This window comes from Triturus cristatus, chromosome 9, assembly GCF_964204655.1.
Source record: "Triturus cristatus chromosome 9, aTriCri1.1, whole genome shotgun sequence".
In the NCBI taxonomy this organism is placed as follows: domain Eukaryota; kingdom Metazoa; phylum Chordata; class Amphibia; order Caudata; family Salamandridae; genus Triturus; species Triturus cristatus.
Genome location: NC_140592.1, coordinates 701,725,386 through 701,742,340, shown reverse-complemented (window position 1 = coordinate 701,742,340; position 16,955 = coordinate 701,725,386). Strand labels below are relative to the sequence as shown.

The window sequence follows — 16,955 nt, the reverse complement described above, 5'->3', positions numbered from 1 at the left end:
CGGAGCCCGGTAACAACGTGGGCTCCGGGCCTTGATTGCGGAGACGGTTGGCTGTGGACCTCGGGTGCGCTGAACTACACGCCGAAGGGCTCCACGGTGACTGGTAGCACAGCGGCTGAGACACATCCCTGGCCAACTCCTCACCCCCTGCCAGAGGCGTCCCTGGAGCAGCGGCGGTAGCTCCCGGGCCCGAGAGGTGGCGCATCAGTGCGCCGCTCCGGAGGTTCGGCCGGCCTGAACGTCAGCAGCAGACCCGAAGAGGAGGGGTGCGGACCTCCTGCTTCGCCCGAGCCCCTCAGGAGACCAAGATTTGCAGGCTTCGCACACGGTGATTTTCCCTGCTGCTGATGCGCTGGCTCAAGGTAACCTGGGGAAGAGTCACAGAGCTGCCATCGCGGGGGTGTGGGGACGCCTCTGATAACCACGCTCCATACTTGCTGACGGAGCGCCGCACTCGATGTAGACGCTGTTCCTGCCGGTGCCCGCCCTGCGCAGTCTTTGCGGTGGACCAAGCTGTGAACTCCTGTGGTGAGAGCGTGGGTGGTGGATAGCTTTCCCGTCCGCTGCTGGCATAGCGCTGGGCCTGTCTTTCCCCTGGCAGGCCTGTCAATGGCACATTGATACCTGCGATACTTGGCTGTACTGGGGTGCGGTGGCCTGCTCGCAATTCCATCAGCCCTACACCTCTAGGGCATGAAGTGAGTACTACTGGCTGGGCGTCCACTGACATCGTGTGCGGTGGTTGGACACTGTGGGCGACCAGCTACCCAATCGCCAGACCTGAGGCCTGTCCGGGGGTTGTAGTGAGCAGAGACGGAAGCGGTGATCGTGGGGCCGGGCGCCCTGAGAGGTGGTGCGCCGTAGACATAACATCTGAAACAGCGCTGCAGCCACAATGTCAACGTCTCGGGGCTCCAAGTCCGTGCAGCAGAATCGGGTGGACAGGTACGCGCTCCCCAAGACATCACTGCCTGATTCCTCCCCTGTAGGCAAGGGTGGCGCAACACAGGGAGAAGCCACACTGGAACCAACGCTTAAGGACGTCCTGGAGGCAATTGCGGGTATCAAGACCTCCCTTGAGCATAAGATGGACGCCATAACAGTAGAGGTCAACCTGCTCCGGGCGGACATGAATAAAAATAATGAGCGGGTGAAGCAAGTGGAATTAACCACTACGAGCCTAGTGAAAGACATTTCTTAATTGCAACTAGAAGTCAAGGACTTACAAATATTTCGGAAATTCGCTAACTCCAAGTTGGACTATTATGAAGGACGCCTGCGTCGCAACAACGTTCGTATTCTGGGTGTTCTGGAGAAATCAGAAGGGCAGGCTACAGATCTATTCGTGGAGGACCTTATCCTCAACCATCTAAAACCCAAGGGGTTAGGGAAATTCTTCGTCATAGAGCGAGCACATAGGGTCCCTGGAAGTCGAACGAGGCCGGGGCCCCCCCTCATCCAATCCTAGCCAGAGTGCATAACTTCCGCGACCGTGATGTTATTCTTCAGCACGCTAGGACGGGCCCACTCCTGAAGTACGAGAATGCTGAGATATCGTTCTTCCCAGACTTCACACTGATAGTTCAGAAACAGAGACGTTCGTTCCTTGGAATGAAAAAAACACTGAGGGATAAAGGCTTCAAGTACGTCATGCTCTTCCCCGCTAGACTCCGAGTGGAGGCGGACGGTCGAGCCTGGTTCTTTGAGTATCCGGAGTCGGCAGCGGAGTGGCTGGAGAATCGCTGACGGAGTTTCCCTCGGACGATGTGGTAAAGTTGATTGGGGGGGGGGGGGAGCGCTAGGGGTTGGGGGATGTACTGATCTGGGACTCTATGTCAAACGGGTCGGATTGGGATATTGACCTAAAGGTTGGGTGCGCCCATGAGAGACATTCTTTATCCTGGACCCTTCTCACTACCAGTTGTAGGGTATATCCTTGAGTGAGTTGTAGACGATCGAGTGTTGGTATTATTGAGGGGAGGGGATGGGAGAGTGGCACCACGTACCCCAATTTTCTACTTTTAGTCATGTTGGTGGGGCGACAGGCACTCTGCATGTTTATTTATGGGCAGTTTGAAGCCCAGAGTGCAGGGGAGGAGGGTGGGGGTGGTTGGGAGGGGTTGTTATTGTTGTTTGATTATAACGATTTTTTTGCAGGTTCAGTCCAATCAACAATTCTGAGCATGGGATGCAGGGAGGGGGGAGCTTGGGAGGGGAAGTTCCTGTTTTTAGAGTTTGAAATGAGTCTGGAGTATGTTTTTTTCGACAACGCAAACATCAATCACCGAGCAGGAGCAGCTACAGTGTCTGCATTTCAATGGGTACACACAGAGATATAGGGGTTAGAGTCCTCAGCTGGAATGTAAATGGCCTGGGTGACAAGATTAAATGTGGGATGATCAACCAGTACATCAGGAGACACGCCCCAGATGTCATCCTCCTACAGGAAACACACCTTATTGGGAACGCATGTCAGGCTCTGAACAAGGGAGGATATAGGTTGGTGGCACACGCGGGCTTCACGACGGGTTTGCGAGGGGTGGAAATATTAACCAAAAACACGTTCCATTTCACGATTCAAACGACGTGATCTGACGCTCAGGGTAGGTATTTCAGGGTCTCGAGGTTGTGGGAGGGCAAGACAGCCACATTTCTTTCAGTGTATGTTCCCCCCGGCCTTCAAAATGATACATTCACAAGATCTGGGTTGTATCCTCCTGGCATTCCCTGTCGGCCTCCTTGTGATAGGAGGAGACTTTAATGCAGTGCAGTCTGGAACGCTTGACCGGCATCCCCCACGGGAACTTAGACCATCACAGAGGTGGCTACCGGACTTGCTTGAGTCAATGGGTCTGGTGGATGGTTGGAGGACCCACAACCCCGATAGAAATCAATACACGTTCTTGTCGGGAGCCCATAATAGTCTCTCCCGTATTGAATCCTAGTCCCAGCGGCACAGGCGTTCAATATCAGGGAGGTTCGTCACCTGGATAGCGGTACCTCGGACCACTCTCTGGTCTGGATGCAGATAGTCCTGGGTCACATGAGCGCTGGGAAGATAGCCCCAATCAATTCATGGTACCTGAGGGACCCAGAAACCCAGAAGAAAATAGCTCAGGCCACAGACAATTATTTTCAAGACAATGAGGGGACGGTTGACTCAGCACAGACATCATGGGAAGCTTACAAAACAGTAATTCGTGGGGAAACGCTATCCCTCATAGCGGGAAAGAAGAAGAATAAGCAGGCGGAGTTAGTGAGAGAAGAAGAGGAAATATTGAGAGTGGAGTAAGAATTAGCTCAGACCGTGCCCACCGAAAAGTTTTATTTCCTTAACTTGAAACAAGACGAGTACAGAAGCATAGCCGAGGATAGAGCCAGGGCACAGGGCAGAGATACGCAGAGCAGAATCTATGAACATGGTGATAAGGCGGGGAAGCTAATTGCATGGTTGGACAGGAGGGAGTGGGCGGCCCCCTTAGTGCCCGAGCTACACGGTGAAGACACAGTCCCCATAACCGACCCCCAGGAAATAGCTACCCACTTTGCTGACTATTATCGAACGCTATACCACGCTACTGGCAACTACACAGACGAAGATAATAGTGAATTGCTTAGGGATATCAGGCGCCCCATCCTCTTGGATGAAAATAATGAGTATCTCGAGCCAGCTCTCACAGACGATGAGGTGGCTCAGGCGATAAGTGGGGTGCGTTCGGAAAAGGCATCTATCCCAATTGAATTGTATAAATTGAGACCAGATAAGATAGCCCCGTTCCTCCGATCGCTGTTCTTGGAGAGCAGAGACAATTAGAAGCTTCCCTTTGACCAACGGCTTGCAAATATTGCAGTCATTCACAAGGAGGGCAAACCCAAAACCAGCAGTGCATCCTATCGACCCATATCACTGCTGAATGCAGAACCCAAGATTCTTGCTAAGCTATTAGCTATGCACTTGATTAAGGTAATTGACACATTAGTACACCCTGATCAGTCAGGCTTTATGCCACATCGTAATACCGCTCTCAATCTACGCCGCTTACACGGTGTGCTGGGAAAGGGTACCAACTATTCTGGAACCCGCCATGCTGGTATCCCTGGATGCTACCATGGCATTTGATATGGTTGAATGGCCTTACCTCTTTGCCGTGCTAGACAAACTGGGTTTTGGACCCACCTTTAAGAGCTGGGTCCGCCTGTTATATTCTAATCCCATGGCACAGGTTGTTGCGAACAACCGTAAGTCACCAGCTTTTCAACTGAGCCGTGGCACGTGCCAGGTTTGCCCTTTATCTCTGCTCCTTTTGCGTTACCTTTGGAGCCCCTGGCGCCATGGGTCCGAAAGAGATCAAGTGATTCGCGGGATGCAGTGGTTACCGGGCTGGGAAGACAAAATATCGCTGTGCGCACACGATATTCTGCTGTACCTGACCTCTCCAAGAGCCTCCTTGATCGGCCTCCTGGACATTCTCGCGGTGTTTGGGAGATACTCCGGATTCACCATAAACTGGTCGAAATCAGTGATGTATGTCCTACAGGGAGCACCACTCAACATTCCAAGGGGCTGCCTGATGCTGATAGCATCGGACGGCTTTCGGTATCTTGGAATTTTTATCACGCTAAATGCGGAGCTCCGCTTTGCCCGCACCCGGTGCCACTCCTCCAGAGGCTAAAAAGCGACGTAAAGCGTTGAAAGTCACTGCCCCTTTCGTTGTTAGGTAGGGCGGTCCTCTTTAAAATGATGGCCCTGCCGTGCTTCCTATATGCTCTCCAGAATTCAATGGACCCGGTTCCCCCTTCTTACTTCAAAGACATAGAGAATCTTCAAAGAGATCTCCTATGGGAGGGTAAGCCACGCATAGCCCTCACCAAATTGACCCTTAACTGGTACGATGGGGGCGTCAGCCTCCCAGATGTTAAAAAGTACTATTGGGCGTCCCACCTGGCAGCTATCAACCAGGGGATCTACGGTCAACCAGACGACCCCGGGTATGCCATAGACAAATGGTTGCTCCCTGGGGGTGAATACACCAGAGCGCTCTATGCCAAGCCCCGCAGGTATCCTCTCACAGGACCTACTGCACATTCGGTCCATGTTTGGCATGTGGCTTACAAACAGCTAGGATGGGATCGCAGACTTACCCTGGCAACTCCACTGTGGAATTCTGAGACGCTGGGAAGCCTGTGGCAATCCAAGGGCTTTGATGAATGGGTTCTTATTGGACTCTCACAGATCAAAGATACATGGGGTAAAGAGATTATACTTCCCTTCGCCTCCCTCCAACAGCAATACCGCCTGGCAGACACTGAACATTTTCGGTATCTTCAAGTCTGGCATGCCTTGCTCACCCACGACCCGTGCAAATCCGCAATTCCGGAGGCTTCTCCATTGGAGGACAGGATATTAGATGGCCACCTCCCTGAGAAAACCATTTTCCTGATTTACAAAAAAATGATTAACAATATGGAAGATCCCTTGCAATCACTAAAGGAGAAATGGGTCAGAGACGGCTTGGAAATGAATGAAGAAGATTGGCAAGAGGCGGTCTCCTCCCCGAGAAAAGTGGCAGTCCAGGCAAGACTATGACTGGTACAGCTCAAAATCCTGCACCGGATTTATTACACAGGGCCTGGCTTGGTATGTATGGGTAGGGCAGAAACGGGGGAGTGCAGACGTGAGTGTGGGGAGATTGGCACGTTTATACACATCATATGGGAATGTGTACACGTATAGTCTTATTGGCAAGCAATACATTGCACTTTGCGAGAAGTTCTAATTATTGATCTACAGCCGGAGGCCCTCATTTGCCTCCTGACTATTTGGGAACCTACAGACCTCACCTCTTATTCTACACAGTGGGCTACTCTGGCATTAATGATCGCAAAAAGAAATATTGCGCAGTACTGGGGGGCACGTCAGCCACCTGCACTGGGAAAATGGAAGGAGGGACTAGACTGGTGTAGGTTCAGGGAGAAATCGGTCTATGTTGCAAGGGGGTGCCCGGGGAAATGGAATAAAGTGTGGGGACCATGGAACCACTACAGAGGGGACATCTGTACTCCACCAATTCCTATGCAGGACACTGGGACTCCTGAAACCCCTTGACTTACTCTACAGTATACACTGTGATTTGTGTTTCATATTGTAATCTGGCATTTTGTATAGTCTCTTGCTCGTAAGTGTCAATGGTGAATTCTGTCGATGATGTTTAATAAAAAGAAATATAAAAATAAAAAAAACAGACATTGAAACAGGTACCTAATGGGTCCAATATTCACGTCATTAACTTTACTGCCAAACAGCACAAATCAATTTCTAAACAATTCATGTAGAAGATGTTAAGGTAAACCGTATCACTGATTTAGTTCCCTTTTATAATTCACAATTCACTTAGTTTTTCACCAAAATACTGGTCGGTGGCACTTTAGGGCTTAAAGAAATTTAGTTTGCTTGTCGAAGCCCCGCTCTTAACTATCCACGCCTCCTGTAGCGACCCCCCACTTTTTGCATCCCACTTAAAGCCTTGTCTGTGGTCTATGTTGTGGCCTTTAAACCTGGCTTCTTCACTTGACCAAATAATATGTGATTCTAGACAAATCACTGTATCTTAATGTGCTCAAACCCTGAATGTCTAATGAAATGTAAATGTGTTTAATTGTGCAATGTGCAAACACGTATGACATAGAAACTAATTACACAGTGTGATTTGTAATACGATCTCTATTGCATACCCACCCAATCACATTCTGGTTTCTGAAAGCTGGTTTCAACTGGACTCCACAAACTTAATGTTGCTGTATGTACAGCATCCGATTTTTAGCACTTCAAAAACTTAATTGTAAGTTGGACAATTATGTTACATTACACTAACCAGACACTTAGACCAAACATGTCATATAAACAGAAAATTAAATATTAGTATATCATATCTTAATTTACAACAGTAACCATAAAACATATTCAATAAAGAATCTCTCCTATGTTATGGAAATTCATAACAGAAACGCATTACAAAATAACCAGCACTCCAACGACAGGACAAGGGACAGATTAGAAAGCAAAAAAAAGAATAGCAGAAGACAACCTATTTAATTTTTACATTTCAAAAAGAGAACAAAAATATTTAAAAAACGTATGACTTATTTATATAATCTTAAACCCAAATTAGATCAACATTTTTAAAAGTATATCAAAGAGAGTATTTGTATTCTGTCTGGTAGTAAAATATATCTGTTCCCACCAAGCAAAAGACAGACCAACCGAGGATTTCCAATATGAAGTAACTGATTCATCCCCACACCTATAAATACATTAAATAAAGTGCAGTCATCTTATGAGGAAGCAGTCTTCAAAACAGATGATAAAATGCAATTGTTTTTTACTGGTATTATAACACAAATGTTCCCAACAAATTTCATTCCAATACCCAGCTACATATATACATAAAAATGTACAATAAGCATTTTGAAATAAGGAACCCTTAAATGGTTCACATCTCTAACAATTAAGAAATCTTAATTATTTAGCTTCAAAGATTTTCTTGGGATTGAAACATGTATTATGTAAAATAATGAGGGCATTTCGAGAAATATAAAACTTTGCTCTTCTATTATCCCAGTTATCCTCCTCAAAAATAGTATTATTTAGCATAGACTTCTTAGAATGTAAACGTAACTTGTCATATGCGTTTGTATCTTTGTGCTAAGGTTAAACTTTGGTGGCAACTTGATCACTGGTGTGACATATAATTAGCTTATTGTTGATAGCTTAAGAAGCAGCTCATCTTAATAACCCTGGAGAAATGCAAACATTGCACACTGTAGATAAAAGAAATGAGCACATTTCTTCGAAGCAAAGTCACAACTGTTCATTTGCTGATTAAAAGTCAGGACATCAGAAATTAAAAAACTATCTCAAACGTGCCATTCTTGGCAATACAATACCATACAGGATATTTTACCACAAGAGTTAGTCAATAAAGTAACATATCACGAATTTTGGATTTTCAGAAGAACATACAATATTAACAGAGTTTGTTTTGTGACTAATACTATTGGGTTCTATTCAATGTATTACTAAAGGATATCCATTCTTTCTGGCAGAGTAGATATGTACACCAATTTTTTTTTAAAGATCTATACATGTTAGATAAGAATACATTTAAGGCCCTTGTTGAATTGAAAAAGCAATTTTTGTGTAATTAAAGACTGGTAAGATCAATATATCCTTTAGCTTCTCTATGTTTACATAAGAAGGTGCTTGTTTTTGTCTATTTCCAGATAAAACTAGAAACTAGACTATCAAACGTCTGAAAACAGTGAGAAGGCAATGACCAAGGAAGCACAAAGAACATATATAATGTCTGTTGAACTATGCAAATTTTAAATAATCAGTTCACTCCCTTCATGAATGTTTGTTCAGGCAAGAGCTTCCATATTAAAAGAAGATGCTTGCTAAGTCTTCTAGACATTTTGGATTGAAAGAAGACGCACAGATACGTCACATTAATTAGGGGGCTGGTGACATGAGATCGACTGATTACAACAATACCAATGCTGCTGTCTATATCATCGAACTAGAAAAGAAGGCTGAGGAATGTATCTCTGAGAACTTTTCCCTCCAAGGTCATACATTTATCATCACTACGTCTCTCTCCAAGGACAGAGAAATTAATTTTACAAGTGTAGGAGTGCCACCTCAAAGTATAAGCAGAGACCCCATACAGACCACACTGAGGAAGATGATGCCTCTACTGAAAAGTGGTTATGGCCAATTGTGGGAACAAGCCAACTTAGCCCATTAAAACCACTGTGCTCCTAGACACTGGACAAATGCCTGAGAACTCAGAGTCTACTTTCTTGGATGTGAATGTGAAGATGCACTGGCTCTGATTGGAAGTGTGGAGCTGCCACAAACTGGCAATATAAGATGAAACCTTACTCCATTTTGTTCAATAATTTCTCCTCAACAAAATCTGCATTGCCTTGCTAATGTCTTTCTTGATATTTTGAAACAGCCCCTTTTGAAGGCTAGGACTAGGCCTGAATCCAAGTCATTCTCTTGCAGGCAGACCTGCTTGCTCTGCTGCTGGGCCTGCAAGTCCCAGCTGAATCAGCATCCCCAGCACTATTCCCTCAGTGTGCCAAGAAGCCCATCCAAGAACACATCACCAGAGAAGCAGTGTGAAAAAAATGTCTTCAAGTGCAGGGAGCAGTACTGCCACAATGACTCTGCCTAGGAAGCACACTGCCTGTACACCAAAGTTTGCTACTCTACTTTGATGGGGTGTTCCCTTTTGTCCAATTTTGCGCCCCCACTTGTCTTTGCATTGTGTGGCTTGGACCAGCTTTTAAGGACAGGCACCAGAGGAAGTATCCCTGAACCAGACTTGTGCATCCTATGACCTTACTTGGCTGGAAGAGGTTCAACATCTAATTGGTCTGAGCACTAACTGGCCCTAAAGGTCACAGACGTGGTCCAACAGATCACGTATGGGCCCCTTTTTCCTGTGGCGAATTACTCCCAAGGACCAGAGCCCATCCTGATACCACACCAGCTTGAGAGAGGCCCACCAAGTGTTTAGTTGGTGAGCAAGCCTGCATGCTGCATCCTTCACTAGCAGTCAGGTATGTCTGTGGAGCACGTCCTCCAGTGAGTAGCGGGCGTGCTCGTGAAGACTTACCGCAGGTGCGCAGATCTCCTTGCGACTCTCCTTCTCTCCCTCTGCAGCTCTTGGGTAGTGCTGTACTCGTCCTGCTATGTGGGGGAGGGAAGATTACTGGCCTCATGCTCATCCCAGTACAGGAGAGGAAATGGAACAAGAAATGACGGTGCCATGGGTGGGACTTCCTAGTCCTCAACCAAACCTATCATGGCCACTGTCCCAGAGGTTATAATGGAAGTTTCCCAACACAACATGAAGCCTCTACTTCCTGTGGGGTCAAGATTCCTTCCAGTTCAAGACACAGAACTTAAACCAGCAGAAAATTCATCCAGTGTGTCACGGCACTCTCAGGTATTAGTCCAGATCTTTGTTTGTAGCTTCTTCCTTTTCCTGCCTTCTACTTGTATTTAGTACTATCCTTGTAGACAAGTTCCTTTGAGGGTGTTTCTTTCACTGGCACATTCCAGCTTTGTGTTTCCTTCACTGACAGGAAAGTGACTTCCGGAGGAGATAGCCCTATCTTCAAATCTGGGACATTCAAACCCAAACGCCTTTCTGAACATCCAGCCCCTGAAATCAGTACCATTAGCCTGGTGCTGATACCTCAATCATGGCTTGAAATATCAGTCATATGTATCTTTGGGAGTCTTTCCCTTAAAATTAGGAGACAGACCATGCCTCCCAAAGTTACTGGGATCCTGCAGTGGAATTTCTTCCCCAAGAGATATCTCCCTTTAGAATCACATTTTACATTCGACAAATCTGTTTTTCATCATTTGATTTAAATTTTTAGAGTGTGGCAATTTGAAGGTGTTCTCAGAGTTTAATTTGTTTTTTCAAAGAAATGAGACTGGCTGGTTGCATCTTTATTGTGATTTCATGAATGTGTTACTTTTTGTCTTCTTTCATCTTCACGGTAGGCCCAATGCTCAATTAGGGAGGCTTTGATGACCCAGCTTTCCATTACTGAGCCAATAACCATGATCTGGCCAGTAGGGCACACCTGCTGTCTTACTTTTGTTAGCAGTAGGTTTTCTCTGCAACATCAGTGACCTTGCAAAAGTCATGAGAAGTGCCATAACGTTTTCAATCAATGATTGTACACATCACAGGAAATGTGTATACTTGTTGGAACTATAGATGATCTGATATAGGCTTACTAAGTCTTGCAGACTAGCTGGGACTATATGACAACACCAATACTGAAGTCATGAAAATGTAAAGAAGGGTTGTGCTCGCCATGCACAATAGTTCCCCATACACAGCACCAGACATGAACCTGTGATACTGTGATAGTGAGGTGTGATGGAGCAGGGGGAATACAACATTTTTTGCACCCCTTTGAAGTTAATGACCTCATAACTTTAAAAATACTAACTGTTTGAATGCATGTATTAATCATCAAATGCACCTTTAATTAGACACTACACACGGGAAACTAACTGGCATGGCAAAAATCTAATTTATTTACAAATGTGAAATTAAATTAACATAGGTGTGTGATTCGTGTATAAAGTAGACGTAAATTGCATGTATTTCGTTTGTAGCAAAATTATATTGTGGCAAAGAATGCAGATCGTAAGTAAAATGGCTTTAAATGTCACTTATTCTAGGTAACACCTAGAATAAGTGACATTAACCACGGCTCATTAGAATGGTGGGTGGTAAACAGAAAGGCTTATTTTCTATGTCTAATTTCTGCTGTGTTGTTTTCATATTAGTTCCGTTCGGGCCTGCTAGGCCTCGCTTCAAAAATGGCCGCTGCAGAGAGACGTGATTGCGTGCGCAGAATAAAGATGGCGCATGAGCAGAGTGGAAGTTCCATTCATGAGTGTGTGGCCTATGCCCGGAGTGAGAGATGTCAAGGCCAGTCTGACCTAAAACAAGAGTTGTGCCGAGAGTTCAGCATGAATGCATGGGAACGGATGGGAGACTCGAACTCCAGAAGATGAACTAATTAATGACTGTCGAATAATGTTGCAAATATATTAACAAAGTTAAAGTACATTTGGACTTGATGAATCACAAGAACTATTGTATGCATTGATTGTTTGCGGAACCGGTTCGGGCAAGGAGGACGATGAGGTGACCATCACCACCCCTCCAATGGACCAATCAGAATGAATGTAGCCCCTAAAAGGTTTAAATTTGGGTATAGCAAGTTAGTGTAAAGGGTATAAAAGAGCTTGTGCTTACAATGACGATAATGCTCGCTTATTCTACATTGATCTATTCAACACGACACACTGTCTGTTGAGACGATTTTTCTTTCTGATGCTGAAAAAGACTTTGTCAATTTTGGACTTCGAACGTTGATGGGGAAAAGGAACGAGACCGTTGCGGGATTCTGTCTCGGGAGGGATTACGTCCGAGGAGGTTAGAGGGACAGTCAGTCAGTATTGGGAACCTATCCTGTGATCTTCGGTTCATGTTCTGGTGAACCATTCTCGTCATCGCCCTAAGGCCAAGGGTAATGAGTATTTTCCGTTTCTATTTCAATCTTTACTTAAAAGCTTATGTAATAATGTCTAGAATATTTGTCTAACAAAACTTTACTTATTCAATTTATTCAATGAATCTTGATAAAATTTCATGCTAACTCAAAACTGAGTCTGTGGTTATTAGAATTAAAGTAATGATCAATAATTGTTAAAAGATTTTAATTGTGATTGAGCTGAACTTAATCGCCATCAACTGATTCCTACTAGTTGGTCCATCGACCAAAATAGCGGAGTACCTTGATGTTTAGAACTGACAATTCCAAAATCAAATGTATATAATGTATATAGTTATTTGCTAGATAAAATTTTTAACAAGGTACCCTGTATGTCTTGCAGCTCGTCTACTTGTCACTGATCCAGAAAAACTGAGCGAATGTGTGTTTCGGTGTTATGGGCCCCACCGATGAACAAATGGTGTAAGGGTTTTTCTGGGTTTGTGTCATAAGGAAGGTTTTGTAATAGCCGCGCTGCATCAGGTGTAAAATGGCTTATTTTGTTATTAGGTTTTGGACATTTTTGAAGAAATTTTAAAAACTGATGATTTTTTATGCAGCATGTGGTTTACATGACCTTTTTTTCAGACAAAGGCACACTTTGCTTTCAATCAATCAGTAATTGTTAAGTGCCACTACTCACCCTTAAGGGTCTCAAAGCGCAGGGGGTGGCTGCAGGTCCAACTGCTTTAAAAAGTGACACAAGATACCAGAAGGAGACTGGATGCGGCAAAAATGTCTCTCTTGGGACATTATCTGCATGAACCAGTTTTCCACAGCTGAAAATTATGCGAAATCATGTAATACAAAATATCAAGATGTTTTTTTAAACTTTACCCAACACACAATCAGGAATTCCGCCAATCTACCCAGCATAAACTAAGCTCCATGGAGGCCTAGTGATGGTGTGTTGGTAACAGTGAGGAGGAGAGATGTAGAAAAGTACACTGTTCATTTTCCAAGTGATATACTTCAAAATGAATCTTTTAACCAGAGTTGAAGTGGATTATGAGAGATCAGCAGTAGGATAAAGTTATAAACACATTATTTCAGACTGTGATAGTATTCTGTTACTTGAAATGCGATGACACCAATTTGCCCCTGACACCACCATACACAATATTAATTGTTTTCCCGCCCGCAAGTGACTGAGAATGGCATGTTCCCATCTCACCTTTTCCAAAGAAGTACTTTCTGTAGTAACAGGCCCCTAGGTCAGCGTGTTCTATGAAATGGCTGGCCTTATTCACCTTCTTGGTGTAGCTCTCCCGTGGCTCCTCCAGCACCGAGACTGCTGTGTTGGGGCAGCGGCAGGCCAGGTGAGGCTCAAAGGACCTCCTGTGCCACTCCTGCCCCGCCTCCAGTCGGCACAGGCTCCTCTCTCTCTCCCCGCCCACCTCATTCCGGAAGTACGGACAACTTAGGACCAGCTCATTGTCCCTGCCGTCTCCTTCGTCAGCCAGGTTGATCTCGTGGCAGTTCAGGTCCTCCGCACTCCCAGAGGGGGAGCTGGAAATAGTACTAGTGCACACATTATGGTGCTGAGAGGCAGCTGACGCCCCCGTGGTGATGTTTTTTCGGCGTCCAATGCTGTTGCGCTTGCTCGCCGCCTCACCAAGGTCAAAAAGAATGCTCTGGACATCGAAGTGGGCAAACTGCTTGACCCATGTCTTAGGCAGATAGTCGGCAGTTAGACCTGGTTTGAAGACCTCCTGACCCTGACTGTTGCAAGCAGTCATACTTTCCCCGCCCTCGCTTTTCACAGGGGTCCTTTCAGTTGGACTGTCTTTGGGAAGGTCTACCAGCTGGGCTTCCATCTCAGGCACATCACCAGGCAGCCCAAGCAGCAGGAAGGGGTTCCTGAACCTCTGAGCCGCTGGGCTGGAGCAGCGGTGCTCTTCGTGGCTGTGAGCACGGGGCCGGGAGCTGGTTGGTGTCTTCTCAATAGATGTTAGGCTTCCATATTCACGGTGGAGTGTGTCCCCAAAGCTGGGAGACCCTGCCAGACTAGAGGACACCGTTCCGTCCACTTCAGCCTCTGCGTCCCCGATAGTGATGTCGCTGTTACTGCGATGCATGAGGTAGCTCCGTCCAGGAGAAGCGCGCAGGACTGGGTGCGCCCCGTGGCCCCGGCTCACGGCACTTGGCTGAGGCCTCTGCTCCAGTGGCTCTTTTTTGGGGGGCCAGTCAACACGGGCACGGATGGCAGTCACTGTAGGGGTGCCCTTAGGTTCAAATGCCACGGAAGAGAGGGGTGGGCGATTGGTGTGGCGGCGGATCTTCCGGATGAACAGGTCATCCGACTGCATAGTGGTGCTTGTCTGGCCTCAAAGGGTGGGGCCTCTGAGGCACCCAAAAATCAATGGGGACCTTCCACAAAGCTAAAGTCAACAACAATTGTTTGTGAAACATGCACCAGCTGAACACATTCCAATGGTAGTAAGAGCATCCATTTTAAGTGTGGTTAGTACTAGTCCTGGAACCCGTCGCTCCTGCAACTTCGTGCCTATGCTCCGTTGGCTTCCCTCCGCTGTTTGTCTCTTTTTCTTGGTTGGTTGTTGGTGACCACGCCTCCCTATGTCACTTTTGAGATTTCTTATTGGTCAGTTGTGGTGTGCTGCCATTTTAAATCAAAGCTGATGATCAACATAGCTCACTCCATAGTCAAGAAAATAAGTAATACAGAAATTATTTTCCTGTTGGCATAATGTTACACAACCCGCAGCATGGACTCCATCCTTCGTCCTCCTCTGTCTCTGGCACAAACTCCATCATGGGGTTGGGGGACAGCAAGGACACACTTAGCAATGTCTGCAGCCCACAGCAATGCGCTGGAACAAAGGATGGAAAATCATGTTGCTTGTCCTCCTCTACCTTTCTGAACCACTGGTGGAAGAGTTATAACCATCAAGGATGGTGGGGGTTGCAGCCAAGTCGTACCATGATCTTCTTTTCTTTCTTGTTTCTTCTCACCTGCATTGCCACAAACCATTAGCTGAATCTCAGAGGCTGTATAGAAGAGAATAAAACATAAGATGTAATATTATTAACCTTCAAAGATTTACATCTTAAATGTATGGATATCTTACATTCTCCCCAGGGCAAGCGGCCTTGTGCAATACCCGATGGTTTAAAACACCTCTGTCACCTCTGTAACCACTTCACCCACCTTAAATCCAACCATCATTACTTCGGCCCAGCCTTAACTTCAAATTGATTGATTTCCTACGCTAACACATATCCAATTTAAGCACGAGCCATGTTGCACTAATGGTTGGTCTAAGTAATCGTCATCAAAGTTATGGTGGTAGATGTACTAATTATCAAGGTTAAATGGTTGGACTCATGGAAGTGCAACCAGTGCCGGCAGATAAACCTCTTTTGGACATTCCACAAAACAGCTCAAATCAAAGTGGTGGTGTTTATATATGCAAGCTTTTCAGCAGAGCTGGCCACATGGGCAAAAGAGGTCTTTATAACTAAGCAATTGTCAACTAATACTAGAATAACAAACACGAACAAGGTATTAGTAATGTCAATTAGTCTGGCTTTAAAAGAATGTTGTATGTTAATGTGAAGCATGACAAATAAGTAGCAAAGGAATTAATTATATTATATATATCGAATGATACTACGGTGATGGTAAAACTGTTGGCCATGTCAAAGGGGTCCTGGTGATAGATGCTGTCATGTTGTGAGCATGCAGAGGTGTAGCTGGCAAAAGTATGTGTCCCCTAATAGCGCCCTCAAACATGTTACTTACCTTTGGTAATGCTCTTTCTGGCGGATACACTGCCTAACAGCAGATTACTCAGCTTAAGGATAGTCACCAGGTGCCAGAATGGATGCAGAAGTTTTCACAGCAGTGCTCCCATGCGTGACTTGGTGGCACCGTGCGGCACTATGATGACCTTGTTCTGCCCGACAGTCACAGAGCAGACCTGCATATAAGCGCCACCCCTGTGTATTCTCGTCAGCTTAACTTTTTCTGCACCTTCGATCGCGGAACATAAAAAATGTTGGTATCTTTTATGACCCTGCTTTAGGTAGGGTAGGATTGGCGGGGGGCTTGTGCCTAATTTGCAGGGTGGATGGTGAAACAACTTGTGGAAGGCTTTATATGTGGCTGTGCAACAAAAAATAAATAAACTATGTTTAAAAAAAAAAATCAGTATGCAGATATAATGTGGTTTTAGCTGGTTAAAAGAACCACTCCACAGACCTTAGAGGCTGGAGGGCAGTGTGGATTCTGCAATTAGGCGGAGTATCCACCTGAGAGAGCATTACCCAAAATAACTTGTTCTTCTGATGGATACTTCTAACACAGATTCCTCACCTTTAGAATAGATACCAAAGCAACCTCCCAAGGTACCGTGGAGTGGGCTCAAACCAATAAGTCCTCCAGGACCAAACAGGTGAAGTGCCCTCCCGTAGGACCCGGCTGACAAGGTAGTAGTGCTTCGTAAACATGTGCACTGATGGCTACATTGTGTCCTGGCAGATGTCGAGAACACGCACTCCCAGTGCCAAATAGGTGGTAGAAGTCGGCTCAGGTGGACTGACCCCTCAGTCCTTCAGGAAGCTGTTTCTTAGCCAAGTCATAGTAGATTTTAAAGCATAGGACTATCCACTTTGACAAAGTACTTTACTGCACCGCCTTAACTTTGTACAAAAAAACCCTACAAAAAAGCTGATCATCCACAGATGATCTTTGGTGAGATCAATGTAAAGGTCTAAGGCTCTTTTGTGGACCAGCCAACAGAGTCTTGCCTCCTCTTTCAATAGGTCTGATGGAG

General features: G+C 45.7%; 1 protein-coding gene across 2 annotated transcripts in view; it reads right to left on the bottom strand.

Annotated features, from left to right (window-relative positions):
- The window catches only part of SIPA1 (signal-induced proliferation-associated 1), a 229,611-nt gene that overhangs the window by 110,853 nt on the left and 101,803 nt on the right, over window positions 1-16,955 (bottom strand). For both annotated transcript variants that reach the window (XM_085625838.1, XM_085625839.1), the window contains exon 2: window positions 13,334-15,168. In XM_085625838.1, coding sequence (XP_085481964.1) covers window positions 13,334-14,468 — 1,135 coding nt within the window. In that variant the 5' untranslated portion in view covers window positions 14,469-15,168. The remainder of the gene's footprint in view (window positions 1-13,333; window positions 15,169-16,955) is intronic.